Here is a 15,798-nt window from a genome sequence, read left to right as displayed (position 1 = left end):
TATTTAAGATGAAGTTCCACTTAACAGCCATGCAAATTTCAATGACTAGCATGGGACAGACAGATGCTGCAGAAAGAGTCAGTACTTCTGTCCTCAAGGAAGAGATGGTTTTAAACCCTTTTATGACAGAAACATCAGTCAGTCTGAAAAGTGATTTTGATGACTATCTCCGGATTGAAGTGAGAAAACCATTAGAGCCTTTGATCAAAACCAGAAAACTCAAGGGACTTCATAATATACTTTCTGTTAAGGAAGTTCAACCAAATGTTAGTACCCAAAGAACCTAGAGAACTGGAGATTTAGGGGAAAACACCAGCAGGAAAATGCTATTAGATTAAAAATTAAAAGCATCACAATTTAAAGTGGCATTTTAGGATTATTATATAGCTTACAGGGGTTTGTTTGAGAAGAAACTTCAGAACAGGAGGTTTTATGGTAATTCTCTTCACAGAGGTTATAGCTGTGCCAAAATGAGCAACAATCTGTGGAACAGCTTCTACATGCATCTTTGTTTACCCAAACCCAAGAGTGCTGATAACGTAGAGTGAATCCAACCTGCAGTTTCATGATTATGTCACATTTCAGACAAGGGACAATGGAGTTTTGTCCACACTCGGCTCTCAGCTTCAAAGTTTCCAATACTTGGGAAAAGTAGCTACTGTACAGAATGCCAGAAGAGACTGCCATGGTCAGTTTCCTGATTATCTGCTATGAAATTATTTCTGCCCCTCAGTCCTCATCTTGGAGCCTTACAGTACAGAATGACAAAGGCAATCCTCAAGTGCTTCTCACAGACAGCAACGCGTACCAGCAGTGAGCTCCAGGGCTCAGTGATGCTTGCCTGGGGCTCCACAAACCACTCCACTTTCCCCCAAAGCCACCGGAACTACTGCACCACCAGAAGGACATTAACACAGCCCAGTCCCTCTGTGCCCACAGCCTGCCCCAGGGCACTCAAAGGGTTTTATCAGACCTCCATGTTTGCCTTCAATTTTAGTACTGTCAGTTTTAGGGACATTGCAAACCTGACCACGGAACAACCAAAGCCTGAGCTGAAGAGCTGTTAAGATGAGGACAATGAAACGAAGCGATATAAAAAGAGATACCTGGCTTTGAGATTAGCTCAAAGAGCCTTTTGGAAAGCCTACAACAGCCTGAACAGAGTTAATTTATGAGGAAATGTCACTACTGAAAAGATGATATGCCTCACTGCCATGACAGAAGCAATTCTTGCCATCACAGTTTCACAAGCCTTGATTTAAACTGATCAAACCAGGCACCTGCCTATGCAAAGTAATAAGACTTATATCAGCATCAAGAGAGAAAGACAAGCTTTGAAGTGAGAAAAAAATTAATCTGGTACTGTGATGTGTGAGTTCTCATACCTAAGCGCTTGCATACTGTAAAATCTTCATTTCACTTAAGCAAGAGTTCTAAAACATACTCAAACTGAACAGCAGAAAAGATGTTTCTCTGAACCAAATTACTTCCCCACCCCCCCCACCCCCCATTTCTTTCCTCCTCAATAAACTCTTTTCATGTCCCTGCAAGCATTCTGGAGTGTAACCGATCTCAGCTACACAGGAGGGTGGCCAGGGAGGCATGCAGGGGGAAGAACAGGAAGGGTGTCACTGTTTAAGCAAATAATTTTCCAATAATCTTCCCCACAGCGTGAGTTTTCCACCTGGGAGGTCAAACATGAGGGTCACCATTTTATGCTCTAGGTCTTTACACTAAGCAAACAACTAGTTTTCAAAGGGTTTGTGCAACCTCGCTCCCAACTAGACCAGGAGGGAACTGCAGGTGCTTGCTTTTGAAAGCCAGGGTATTTTTATATTAGATTAAAATCCATGTAGGCACCTATCATTTTTATGGCTACAAACTGTAAGCCTTCTAGGATCTCCATCTCTGTTAGCTGCACTTCTCTGCTCCCCAAAAGTTAAAGGGTAAAAGGTAGCAAAGTCTATTACAACAGGCTAGCATAATAAATAATGTTACAATGAAGCATGCAAAAAATAAACAAAAAAACTCCAAGAAACCAAGCTCATCAACAAATTTTAACATAACCTGCCTCTGTTATATCTCTATGATCTGTCTTGCAAGAACTCATGAAAGTTTACCAACTTTAGCACATTATCTACTGTCACAGCCTCAAAAATATCACTATCACTGAGAAAAGCATATTACTTGTCACTCTTGAGTGACAGAGCATAGTTTTATAAGATTGATTTAGTTAAATGTTTACCTCATTTCCAATCCCAGGGTTGTGATAGGCCTCGGGCCCATCTTACTCAGCTGAGAAATCAATCTCTTTTCTACTTGTTACAGAGAATTTAATATGGTGACATTTATGAGTTCCTCCAGCAGTAGCTCATAAGATCAGGCTATCCAAGTATTTCACCATAAACAACATTCAGAGGAAGTTTTAACCCATTACACTGAGAGATCAAATTTGAACTTTGGCTTTGGTTGCTTGTTGATGCTTTGTTTTGGGGATTATTTTTTTTAATAAAAAATTGTATTTATCTCCGTAAGAGAGCTTTTTGCCTTGAGTACCACATTTCAGAGAGACATTCACTTTACTACTGCAAGATGTGGTCTCTTTGCTACTAACAGCAAAATTTACTGGAGTCAACACTCTGTATCAAGAATTAGATATTACACAGGCATCTTAGCCCCTGAGTATTAGATGGACTTGGACCCTCCGCAAAGGCAAGCAAATGCTCCAGATCCAAAGAGGCAATGCAGAGAAAAGCGTGACTCTGTCCTGAGTCAGCTCAGATCCAGCAGTCTTACTAATTTGGACTCTACACCAGAGAAATTGGGCTCTCCTAGTCTTGAGCCTGGAAGCAGCACAGCCACATTCACAGAGCTTAGGCCAGGGGATTAGGTTCTGCCAGCACCAAGCTGGCTCCACATGAAGCCATTTACACATGCCGGATGGCTTACTTGTAAACCAGGACAAAGCCACCCACAGGTAACTAAGGGCTGACTAACTTGGACAGAGTAGAACTGGCTCATGTTAACTCACTCGTGACTAAAACCTAACATTCAATTCCACAGTAATTGTAGCAAATGGACTAAACAGTTCATCACTGTGAACTCACCTTGGACTCGACCTGGAGAGGAGTGACTGTTTTTCCTGGCATTTATTGCCAGTACATCCTCACTAAACTGCTCAGTCAACAAGTGTCCAGCTGCTGTATCTGTGTTGGCAGCACATCTGCCTCGTTTCTTATGTTTCCTCCTCCACATGTCATCCTCATCCTTTTCATCAGAACCAGAGGACTTCCGCAGAGCTGCACGGTGTCTTAGGCTGTTCGATACTCTCCCACCCAGGGCATCACTCATATTTAACAAGTCAGCTGCAGCTCCGTGCTGATGTACATAATAGTCTTCCTCGAACTCCAAGTCTCTCTCTGGACTAACAATGGTATTTGTTTTATGAGGACTTCTGTTCACAGCAGTTTGGGGTTTATTGTTCCCAAATCCTCCAGGCATAAGCTGTTCCAGGTGAGATGTTCTGACCGGTGAATAGCTGCGCAGATTCAATCCATTCCTGGCTGGATTATCCTTCACGAGGCCTCTCCTCAGGGGTGGGTCCAGATCCGAGCTGGGGTCACTGGAGATGCTCTCTTCTAGCTGCATCTTCTGTGCAACGTGATTCAAATAGGACCGGAATCGGACGCTGTGGTGCTTTTGCACAAGCCTCGCATAAGCGTTCTTCTGGGGAGCAGCAGGCTTGCCCAATCCCTCTTTGGCACCTTGGGCAGAAGCAGTACTTCTCACATACCCCAGCTGATCCATAGTGCAGTAAAAGCCCCAAACTTCAGTTATAAATAGACACAGGGGGAAAAAGGGTTATTTTCTTGAAACAAAGCATCAAATAATTGATGACACTAAAAGACACAAAAATGTACTAAATGAGAACGTATTGACCTTTACAAAAATTCTGGGTTGGTAAGTCACTCCACTGAGGGGGAAGGGGTTTCACGACATTCTCAACATCTGCCCTGCACCAAATCCCTGTCAGTACCTAGAAGTGACCACAGCCTGTAAGTCATACCTGCCCATATGCCACACAAAACAGGGAATTGTGTCCTGAGGCATATACCCCAAATATAAAGGATTCCTTCAATCTGCTCTTCCCTGCCTTTGAAAAAGCCAGGTAAATTAAAGCAGTGACTGACGAACTTTATCAGATTTATCAGTTTAGTATTTATCAGAAGTAAAATCTTGTCATGTCCAACCTAGAGTCTTCAAAAATAGTCTTCATCCTTATTGAAGTGCTTCAATGTTGCTGTAAAAGCACACATTGCCTGTTAACTCCCTGCCACAATGACTGACGCATCTGGATTATACAGGACATTTGCTTCGGATACGAAGACTAACCATTTCAGCTTGTCTTTCTAGCCATAAACTCACTTCCCAGTACGATGGAAATAAAACACATTCCCTAGCACAACTAACCATCTTGCAAGAACTCGTAATTCTTAGCAACTGAGACACACTGGCTGCTGCTCCATCCAGCACCAGTTTCTGCAGATGGTATTACACCTCCACCTTTGCTGCACAAACATGGAACTTAAGTAGATCAAGCATCTTCCAATCCTTTTTCAGCTGCTCTAGCTTTTAAGTGTTCAGAGCAAAACAATCTAGTAAATTATCCTCAGCTACTATTAAGGTAAATTATAGGTATAGACAGGACATTGCAATGATTTTTGCTGTATGTAACATCAAAAAGCAATATAAAAATATTGATAAAGGAGCCCAATGCAACTGCTGTCTTCTGCAGGTTTTCATAAAAGTGCCTCTTATCTTTCAAGACATGTTTAAAGCTGAACAGCTGAACTTCACCCCAGCTGGTACATTGAGAACTTCAGGGCTTACTATCATGTTTTATACCAGAACTGAGGGGCATTGGACTCTAATCTAAAATAAAGAATACCATCCATTAAACCTCTCTCTCTCTCGTCACCTCTCTAAGTACAGGGATGTTGGCAGAACAGAATACTGAGCTCAGCAGAAAAGAAATTTTTATTCCCTTCCCTACTTCCAGCATGCTTGGAATTTTCTTTTGCCCTTACCCAGCCCTCTTCTCCCTTTTGCTGCAGTTGCACAGAGGATAAGCATCCAGACAGTCTCCTCCATGCACATACTGCCTAGGAACAGGGCATCATCCAGCAGGGACCAAGGACAGCAGAGCCAGCTCCTCCTCAGAGCGCCTGCTCTGGCCCTTTCAGAGAAATAATGTGTGTTGCAGCAAGATTTACTTAAGTAATTGAGCACGGATGTGAGCAGGCTTCACAATACAAAGCAAAAATTAAAAATCCCTGAACAAATAGGAAAAATTCTTTGTGTGGTTTGTGATTCTTGTTCCTAGGATTTTTCCATTGGTGCTGGCCAATAGCTAAACTTTTCTAATAGACTGACCTGCTACAGAGCTATTACAAAACACTCACATGGGTAGGTCTACAGCAAGCTTTCTTTTAACGTCACCTTTTCCCATTGCCAGTTCAATAGAAGTAGATAACATTTATAAAAGCCAGTGAGGCTAACTCTTCAAACACTGGTTCCAGGATACAGGAGTTCGCTGTCTTTATAAGCAAAGACTAAACATTTGCACCTCACCTCCACTATAATTTCTGCAACTTTCATCACAGTAGCAGTTAGCAACCGGTGCACAGACAAAAGACAGGGACTTACAAGCCCCCACACGTTACAATGTCATTTCTGGTCTTCCACGGACAGGCAGGACCCGCCAGGCTGCCAGCGGCCGGGGCGCAGAGGGAGGCAGAGGTGGGCCCGAGGCGTTGCTCACCCAGGCTGGGCCCCACGGCGGGACAGCCATGCGGATGAGCGGGATGCCAGGACGGAGACACGAAGGGAGATGCCCCCTCAGCCGGGCCCAGTGGGGAAACTGCCCCCGCCGTTCCCACCCGACTGCCTTTCCAAAAGCCGCGCCGGCCTCCACTCCCCCGCCCTTCACCTCGCAGGGGACGGCGCCCGGAGGGTGTCCCGGCCCCCAGGCAGCGCACGACGGCAAAGGTGGGCGCACCCGCCCCAGCGGCACGACCGGGAGCGGGGGCAGCCCGGGGCAGGCCCTCGGCCGCCCCCTCCCCTACCAGGCACCAGCGCTCTCGCCCGGAGCGTCCCCGACCCCCTCGGGAACGCAACCCGGGCCGCCGCCACCCTTCTGCGAGGACCGAAGCAGGTGGCGCCCGCCGGACGAGCCAGCAAACCGCCAGGCCCGGCCCCCGCCGCGGCGGCGCTGCCACGAGGGTGACAGGGCCCGAGCGCCGCCGGGACCGGCCGGGGCGCCGCTCCCTCCTCTCGGGACCCTGGCGGCGAGCCCGGGGAGGGGGCACCGCGCCCAGCCCGGCCCCGCCACTCACCGGCCGAACCGCTCCCCCCGCTGCGCCGCTCCGCGCCGTTTAAATGTCCCAGCGCCCCCACCGTCCACTTCCGGGTCAGGGGAGGCCTACGGGCCGCGGCAGGGCCCAGAAGGCCGAACGCGGGAAGCGCTCCCTCCCCGTCCCTCCCTGACCGCGCCCCGCACCCGCGGGGCCGGCGCAGGACCCGGACCCCCGAGCGGCCTCTAGTGACACGGGGCGGCCCGCCAGCCCGTGGGCCCCGCCTGGGCCAAAGGACGGAGCTCGGGAAGGGCCCCGTGAGGCAGGCCCCGTGGAGAGGGCGGGCAGGTTGGCCCGGCGGGGGACAGGGTGGCCCAGGAGGGGACAGGGTGCCCCAGCCCCGCTCCCTGCAGAGGAGGGGGCTCCCTGCTGGCAGGGCCTGCGGGTCTCCACGGCCTGCCAGGAAAGGGGAGCCTCCACACAGGGCTGAGGCTGGGCCTGGGCCCCTGCTTGGTCAGTCACAGCGGGTGAGGGTGGTAGGCCACCCAGGCTGGGGCTTCTGCTCTGGGGGGCTGAGCTGGGGCATCTAACGGGGTCCCTGCAGGGCCAGGGTGCAGCGGGGAGGTGGGGGACAGGAGGTGCTGGCACTACAGCAGAAGCCCAACCCAGACCATCCCCAGCCTGAAGGTCTGCAGACACCATGATCCCTGGAGTGTCCAGGCACACTCCTGCTTCCAGCCAGGGCCAGCTGGGTGCTCTGTGGTGTCCAGTTCACCGCCAGCACTCCTGCTTCATCCAAAGTTTCTAGCCAGATAGGGTAAAAAACACATAGTTCAGCTGATTTAATACTGTAAAGAGCCAAAACTGCTACTGTCCCAGTGGAAACTCCCAAAGGTTTGCAGGCAGCTGTACCTCCAGAAGCCGCACAGGGAAGCCTCCTTCGAGACCTGCGTGGCCTTGGCTGTGCTGCAGAGGAGAGCAGGCTCCTGTGTCCTGAGCTCTTCATGCTCCCCTAGCTCTGGGGGTTGGGTGCCAGGCAACCTGCCAGCCCTCCAGCCCACCCATACCACAGCACCCGAGTAGTGACCAACTCATGGTACTGGGCAGCACTGGCCTGATTTCCAGCAGGGTAAGTCAGAGCCTTTGTGTCAGATGGTGAAGCATGAGACCAGAGTCAGGAGCTGGGGCTTTACCCGCTGTTCTTTCTGTGGCTGCAAGTCCTCCCACGGGGCTTCATAGCAGAGTCAGATCCAGGGTCTAGCTGACTAGGTTTGGTCACTTTGCTGTTACCTGCAAACTCTGGCTGGGTTTGCCAAAAAACTTCCGCCAAAAGAAAAACTGGAGAGCAATAAACTGGCCTCATGGCACCTCCAGTCAACCCCATCTGAGCTGCCTGCAGCAGCTCCTTGGAGGGTGGAAGAAGGGTCCAAAGGGACCTGAGCTGTTGTCTCCAGGTAGGGCTCTGAAGGGAAAGGGCTCTGGTCCTCAGTTTGGAAGGAACATGGGTCTGAGCAGGCTGTCTGTGGCTTCCCCTTCACTTAGGATGGGGAAAACACCTGCCCCATGGTGCTTGTTCCACATCTTGCATGTCAGTGCCCACAGTGCCTGGCATCAGTCACCTCTAAAGACCATGAGGCCACATCCACTCAGTCAGTAGCACACCTGTGGCTGCTGGCCTCTCCTAGACACAAACTGGCCCCGCAGCCACTGAGCCTCCACAAAGCCATGGTGAGCCCTCTGAGGTGGAGCTGCTGAAGGTGAAGCGCTCCATGGCAGCCATGGCAGGCACAGGCCTCTCCAGGTCCAGCCTTCAGGTTGGCCAAGGGAGCTGCCCTGAGAAACCACCAGGCTTTCGCTGTAGGACCAAGGACAGCAAGACCTGCCTGCACAAGGACAGTTGCATCTCCCTGAGCACCAGGATGCCACCAGCAAAGGCAGCATCTTCATACGAACCACACAGAGCCAACAGGCTCTGCCTGTGATCTGCTGGTGCTCATCAGCTGCCCCCATCCTGGCAGCTCTGGCCCCTCAAGGAGGGAAGCGAGGACTCAGCTCTGCCCTGGCACAGCTGGGAGGCAGCAAGCTGCCCCACACCATCCACCCAGCTGCTGCACAGCCCAGACGGCAAGGAAGCAAGCAGCCCTCCTCCATGCGGGCAGAGCCACCAGTCTGGCGGTCCAGCCACAGCAGCAGGTCCCTCCGGCCCCAAAGACAGAGGGTGGAGACCATTTCAACTGGAGCTGGCCCAGGCAGAGCAGAGCCACATGGGATCACCCCTTCAGTGGAAGGGTCCGTGTTCCCCTGCTTCCTCCATTCCCCCGGCTGCTGCTAAAGCGAGGCGGTTGGCACAGGTCCTGCTAAGGCACAGCAGTGACACATCCCCAGCTGTGCAGGGTTGGTGCATGCCATCCCTCCGGGCTGCTCTTGCTGCATGCAGAAGTGGGGAGCTCATGCATTTGGAAGAGCAGGAGATGGGATGAGGGACTCAGGATGTCCCAGCCCCGCTGCCCCCCTCCCTGTGCCAGCCAGGTGGGAGCAGCAGCTCCTCTCTTTGCCACTGAGTCACGCCATGTCTCTGCTCTTCATCCCTGTGGGGATGAAGCCGAGCCCAGAGCTTGGCTAGGCTCCCTCCTGCACCAGGTGGTGCCACCAGCTGCAGTGGCTTTAACGTGCCCTATTCCTTCCACAGAAGACGATAGATGATGGGAGGAGGCGAGGAGGATTCAGTGCTTGTTAGCACTGCTGCTGGTGTTGGGGCCTGCAGTTTCGCAGTGTTATCATGCGTGGTGAGAGGGGTATGGCTCTACAGCTGGACGCTTCCGTCATGCCTCCAGCTGGGCCCCTGCTGCACAAGGTGCCATGAGCCCCCGCAGACTGGCAGAGCATTTCTCGGTCCTCCTCTCCTGGTAGCAGCCAGGAGCCTGAAAATCTGGTCTGGTCCATGGGGCAGAGCCTGCGTTTGTGCTCCCTTTTGCTTTGCCCCATCGCTGTCCCAGACAAATGAGATACAGTAAATACATGTCACCCTCCTGGTGGCCTGCAGGCATGCAGCAGATCCCTGTATGGCTGGGGCCAGCTGCATGCCCATCCTTCGCACCCTTTGAAAGAGGCCTCATGCAAATGTGGCAGCAAGCTGGTGCCTCATGCAGGATGCCATCAAATGCAATCCCTCCACGGAAGGGCTGGACCGCTTCAGTCTTGCTTTTGGCTCCATCTTCCATCCACACCATCTTTGTGACTGCTGAGCAGAAAGGAGCTGTTGCCTCACTGATGCTTCCACGACCCTCCATGGCCAGCCATGGGCTTTCTGAAAGGGAGCAAGTCCATGGGCATATTTTTCCCCTGCACTCTCATTTCCTGGGGTCCTGTAGCAGCAAGCCCAGCCCAGCGCCTCAGCTTGCTTTCCCACAGTGCAGGATTATCTCACCATCTTCCCCCAGGCAGTAACTGGTAGCTGCTCCCCCGAGACAGTTTGAAACTGGAACGTGTTGCGGCACCTCAGCCGAAGCGATAGCACCGCATGGCTCCTTGGCTGGGAGCGCTCCGCTTACGAAGGCTTTGGCTCCTCTGCTTGCAGTTTCAGCAAGGAGTAAGGGCCCACCCGGCACTCGTTTACATCAGTGTTATTCAGGAGTGACTGGCCAAAGGGCTGGAGCCTCCTTGAGATGACTCAATGAGGGGAACCCTGGATGGGAGCAGAGAGGTTCCTCTGACGCCTCTGTCTGCTTCTCACAGCCCACATAGCGTGAACTGACACTGCACATGGAAATTTTGCCCCTGCCAACCCAAATGTCACCTCTCATTGATACTGAATATTTCAGGCTACAGGCCATGGCAGAAGGATGGAGGTTAGCGGGGTGCTCTGCCTCTGCCTCCACCTCCCTGCCCTGCTGTTGTCCAGAGGATAGACCCACATGGCACGAGGATATTCTCAAAGGTAGAGCGGGGCTGCAGGTTTGCTCTGGAGCCTCTGAGCACCCTTGGAAATGTCTCAATTGCAGCAGCAGCATCCAGATTTAGGCCAGTCTCACTCACTTTGACATCGCTCAGGCATCTGGGCACTTGACCTGAGGACATAAGCCATGCTTAGGGGGATAGAGGGGAGTGAGACAGATTTATTACCATAAATAAGCTAAAAAACATCTCTCTCCACAGTAGATACACATCTGCTAACCATGTCACAACACATGTGGTCTTGCCCCACCTGTCCTTCAGCTTCTCCAGTCTTCTTCTGAGACCTCCATACCTCTGGTTGGGAAACAGCCACCCAAGATCAGGACTGGTGGGTTCCCATCTCCCTCAGACACAGCAGTGCCTGGAGGAATGCCTGCACCTCGCCGCAGGCAGGGGAGAAGATCTGCTTTGCCTGTGTTTGTCCAGCAAAGGAAAGGAAGAATTAGATCCCAGCGAAGAGGGACCAGCAGCCAAGAAAGAGGTGAGGGGGGCAGCAGAGGAGAGAGGTGGGGTGCCAGGGTAGGGCACTGAAGCAGAGGGTTGGTGCCCTTCTCCTGTTTTGGCTGGGGTCTCCTGGATACCTTTAAGTCTCTTCCATAGTAATCCTACCTGGCGAAATCTCTTTTAAAACCCAGCCCTCAGTTTCCCTGCATGCTCCTGCCCTGCCAGTTGCAGGACTGAGCCTCCCAAAGGTGCTTGAAGTGGGTTTGGATGATGCCAAAGCTCCATGGGTCTCAGGGAACTCAGGCAGGGAGCTGCTCTGCAGTGAGCTGCTGGGCTTGTGGGCAGCAGGGCCAGGGGATATGCAATGAGTTCAAGCCCGATCTGATGCTCCCAGGGAGGCAGAAAAGGTGCCTTCAAGGCAAGCAAGGACTGATGAACCACACTGCTCTGCAGTTCCAGGGTTAGGCATTCACCCCACAACCGCCCATTGCTGCCACTCTACACCACACATGCAGGGTGGGATCTGAACAGCCCCTGTGGGGGCGGCTTTGGGGCTGCGGGCCAAGTGGGGACAGCACACCAAGGGTGAGTGATGGGTGATGCTCCAGCAGAGACCACAGGGCCGGGGGGCCAGTGGAAACATCCAGCAGCTTGGTGAAGGCAAGCAGGGGCTGCTGCCGGCTCCACTGCCGGCTGGCAGGCAGAGTGTTGAATGAGAGCGTAACTTATCAGTATTACCTCATGTGAAAGCCCTGTGCCTTTGTATCTCAAGCAAACACCAGCCATTATACCCCAGTGGGCCGGCATTGTTATTCTGTCTGGTTGCAAGAGGTTAGGGCTGTGGAGCCCAGCACGTCCACACCGGCTGTCTGTGGGGTGGCAGCGGGGCTGCCGTGACGCCCCACAGCCAGCAGCGCTCCCTGCCCGCAGGAACAATGGCCCCAGATGTTCCCAGGCACCACTGAGGCCCAGCTGGACCACTGTCTGCTCCACAAGGTTGCCCTGGCATCCATGGTGCCAAAATCTGCCCTTTCTCTCACCAGCCCCGTGCCCTGGCCAGGGGCACCCCGTGCTGCTCAGCCTGGCACCTGCACAAACCCTTCCATGGGAGACAGCCAGACTCCCTCCCAGGAAGAAAAAAAAGGGGCAGAAAGCCCAAATTTGGCTTCAGCAGGATTGCAGCCCTGGCAGGAGGTCAAGGACTTTACCACCAGCATCTCTGAGACCAACATGGATTCAGCTCCCTGTATCCCAGTTTTCCCCTGGGGTTTCCCACAGCTGGGGTGCTCCAGGGAAAGGCCTTGGAAGGCCAAAGGTTTTGCCCTGAAGGACCAATGCCAAAAGGAACTTCCCACTGCCTGGCGCTGGGCTCCCAAGAAGCCAGCTCAGAGGGGATGGAGGGCATTAGGGGATGGCAGGGGGGCAGGGGGCTGCTGATGGCATCTGCGACAGTGACAGGGTTTCACCCAGCCAAGCCAGGTGGAAGAGGGTCCTGCCAAGCTGGGGTGTGCGCCATCACCGGAGCCACAGGCTAGTGAGGACCTGCTCAGCTGGCCCGGATGCACAGGTAGCATGTTAGGGCACAGACTCCCCCCGGGGCTGCAGCAGAGTAACGTGGTGTGGTGGTGACATCCAGCTCCAGCACCGTCATGGGGTCCCCCCTGGGTACAGGCTGGGCATCCACCCCCGCTGACCTGCTGGATCCCTGCCCAGGACCTGCACAAGGCACAGCTCCCTGTGGGGACAAATGTGGGGATGGAAACTCAGCCTCTGGCCATTCTGGGCCATCAAGTCTTTGGGCTGCGCCTCTTGCCAAATGGATGCTCAGTGCAATAACTGACAAGCCTGGGCTAATGTTGGGACCTCCAGGCTGTGGGTGAAACACTGCCAAACCCCCGTGTCTGGTGGGGAGGCATCTGAGAAAGGGAGGACAAAGACGACTGTGGCATTTAGGCTGGAAAATCCCAACAACCTGCCCCTACATTAGCTGGGGAGCCGAGGCTGCTGGCAGCTGGCAGCAATGCCGTTCGTATCCTCCAAGGACTGACACACAGGGAGGCTCACGGCATGGACTCACCCGTGCATTAGAATTGCTTCATTTTCTCGATGTTCAACAAAAGTCCGAGACGTCGTGTTCCTGCTCCCACCAGTCCAGCGAGGCAGCCCAGCCCCGAAGCACAGCCATCCCAGTGCAGCTCTGGGGAAAACACCCAGATAGTCAGGAGGAGACTGAAGCATCCTGGAGAGCCCAGAGAAAATGGCAAAGCCCCAAGCAAGCCCCTGGGGGGAAAACACACTGTGCCTGCCAGGATACCAGCACTTCACTAGCGAAGACCCAGGAGCCTGGGGCTTTTCCTTGTCTCCTTGCCCTCACCATGCTGGGAGGCTCAGGAAGGGACAGAGATGTCCTCTCAGCCTCCGTGCCCTTGCTGTGTCTGCAGCCCCGTCCCCATCTGCCCTGTCAGGGCAGCTCTGCAAGGTCTCTCCCCATTGCGGTCCTGGTTTGGGAAGCAGGGATGTTGGCCATGCGTGTGTCCTGGGCCAGAGCCCTTTTCCGGACCCAAAGGAGACAGGGGAAAATGTAAAATTGTGTAGTGTTTCCTGTAATGCCTCACGCAGCAGCAACATCCAAAATAAACACCAGGGATGTTCAAACAGGCCGAAATCTCCATCAGCATTTCAAGATTCAAGATCTGGAGGCAAAGCAGGCACTGGTGCTGCCACAGTGCCCCAGAAGCAACACGCCCCAGGGTGCAGAGCCACCCTGTCCTCTCCCCATAATGGCCCTTGTGACTGCCTGGGCTCAGGGGCTATTGGTGGCCACATCTGAGCTGGTGCTTCTGCCTCAGGAACTGTAGAGTTGTTTTCCAGAAAAGCTTGCTTCAGAGCGTCCTCAGGGGGCGTATCACCTGCTGCATCCTGCCACAGCAGTGGGACCACATGGTCCCCTGCCACCACATGCACCAGGGAGTGCTCATCCACCCCTGCAGCCAAAATCGAAATCCCCCAACAAACTGCTTCTTGCTGAGCCTGCTGCCACCAGACCCCTAGAGAGGTACTCTAAAAACTGTAAAAAAACCATAAACTGTAAAAAACTCCTGTTGTGGCACATCAAACCCCCAGTGACATTCTCCTGGTAAACACCAGCACGTCTTGTTCCTGGTGGTAGTTGGTAGCTGCACTGGAGAGGAAGTAGCTCCTCCATCCTTGTACTTCCTCCATCTTTGCACCTGCTGTGTCCTTGTACCAGCTCCATTCTTGTACCTGCTCTGCTCCCCTGGCCCTGTCCCAGGTGGCACCAAGCAACATGGGCAGGACAAGCAGAGAGCAACAATATTTTCTCCAAAGCCACTGATGGACTTTGGGATGGTGCTTCATCAACAGCTCCTTGGGTTGGCCACTGGTAGTGGGCCACTCCGGCATCTCCATCCCATGCACACAGCCTTTTGATGTCCTCACGTGGCATCAGCGAGAAATCCTCACACTATCGTTATCCATTGCTCCATCGGGAAATGCTCCCTGGCCCATGGCAGCAGAAGAGACCCAAAGACACAAATCTGGGCAGTGCTTTCCCCAAATCAATACAGAAATGTGCTCCCTAATGAAGAGTGAGTGGAAGAAAAAGGGGATAGATAGCTGATTGTTCACTGCTGCAGTGGCACAGCTTACTTCAGGCTAGAGTCCACGTTTCTGTCCTGTAAATCTTCTTGGGGTCATCATCTGGAAGGTGCCCGGAACCTGGCTCCTGACTTTAGCCAAGAGACCCAGGGCCCCAGGGCTGGCTGGCAGGATCCAGCCTCACCCACAGGCATCACTCACCCCTTCCTTGTGATGGGGCCGAAACACCCTGTGCTGCTGTCACACATACCCCCATGACCCATCTCCTCCCACCCTCCAAATCATGCTGCCACCAGTCACACTTGGATGAATCCCCTTCCATCCTGAGGCGTGGGGACCTGTGTGCCCTCTTGCACGTGCACCCACTCCACTCCCTTCTCTGCTCCCTGCACACCGACAGACCCCTCAAGTCCCCCTTCTCAGGGGTCACCCCCACGTTGGTAAGACTTGGCAGTACCTCCCCATTTTTAGCAGTGATGTTCTCTGCTTTGGGGCAGTTTCCAGCACGTGCCCGTTCCCCCCTCACCCCAGTAGTGGGGCTTTCTGGAGGGCAGGATACGTCCTGGCTTTGGGTGATGCCTCCAGGACCCAAAGGGGTGAGAAGCTCAAATCCAGGCTGGATGGAGCCAGCACCGCTGCCACCATATGGACACCTCTGACCAGGCCTTAGTCTGCTGTCACAAGGGAAAGGGTGCTGGGGACATTAGGTGACATCGAGAGCAGTCAAATACAGATTTCCACACCTCTTTTAGGTCACCCTGAACCACCCCCTCACCAAACACATGGCAGCCTGTGTCCCCATAACCCCTGGGTCAATGCTGGTATTCCTCAGGGGCAGAGCAGCCCCTGGAGCCCCTCTCTCCCGCCAGCTCTCTTTGTGCCCCTGGGTGAGTGATGGGGAGGGGTGTCACCCCCTCCAGCCCACCCCGCCGGTCTCCATCCCTTCCTGCCCCACCGTGCAGAATCCCCTTTGCTCTCAGCCAGTGCATTCCCCTGCCCTCAGCTTCCACCTGTGCCCCGAGTCTGCCAGTTCTCAGCCCGGGCAAGCACCCGCAGGGCCCAAGGCATACCCCTTCAAGGGTTAAAAGCTTTCAGGCCCCCATCCCACAAAGCAAAAGGGTTTCATGCTCTTAACCCCTTCCCACCCATCTCTTCTCCCCGCTGGGATCTTTTGCCACTCTGGTGGATCCAATCTGGTTTGAGTTAAGGGGCCGGGCTCTGACTCCAGCGACTTTCAGCAGAAAAGGCTGAGTAATTTGAATAACAAGACTAATTGGATTTATAAAGCACCCCCCTCCAAACCCGAGGCTCTGCACAGCGTGACAAAGAAAACACGCTAATGCAAACCACGCTGGTGGAAGCCGAGGGCACGGACCAGCCTCCTGCGGGCAGGCGCTGGCTGAGACCTGACCGCCTTGTGGCATGTGTG

At 53.5% G+C, this 15,798-nt stretch overlaps 1 protein-coding gene across 5 annotated transcripts in view; it reads right to left on the bottom strand.

Moving 5' to 3' along the window:
* The window catches only part of DIS3L2 (DIS3 like 3'-5' exoribonuclease 2), a 194,363-nt gene extending 187,840 nt beyond the window's left edge, over positions 1 to 6,523 (bottom strand). For 3 of the 5 annotated variants that reach the window (XR_005830666.1, XR_005830667.1, XR_005830668.1), the window contains exons 1-2: positions 6,396 to 6,498; positions 3,108 to 3,827 (exon numbers count right to left, since the gene is read on the bottom strand). Coding sequence is in view for 1 of the 5 variants with exons in the window: in XM_040613140.1 (XP_040469074.1) it covers positions 3,108 to 3,807 (700 nt within the window). In the remaining 4 variants the exon portion in view is untranslated. Of the gene's footprint in view, positions 1 to 3,107; positions 3,828 to 6,395 lie in introns of all 5 variants that reach the window. The other 2 variants (XM_040613140.1, XM_040613141.1) reach the window with 2 other exon arrangements.
* Positions 6,524 to 15,798: the final 9,275 nt, after the last annotated feature.

This window comes from Falco naumanni, chromosome 13 (genome assembly GCF_017639655.2).
Source record: "Falco naumanni isolate bFalNau1 chromosome 13, bFalNau1.pat, whole genome shotgun sequence".
Taxonomy (NCBI): Eukaryota; Metazoa; Chordata; class Aves; order Falconiformes; family Falconidae; genus Falco; species Falco naumanni.
The sequence above is the reverse complement of the archived record's forward strand: the minus strand, read 5'-3'. Positions and strand labels throughout refer to the sequence as shown.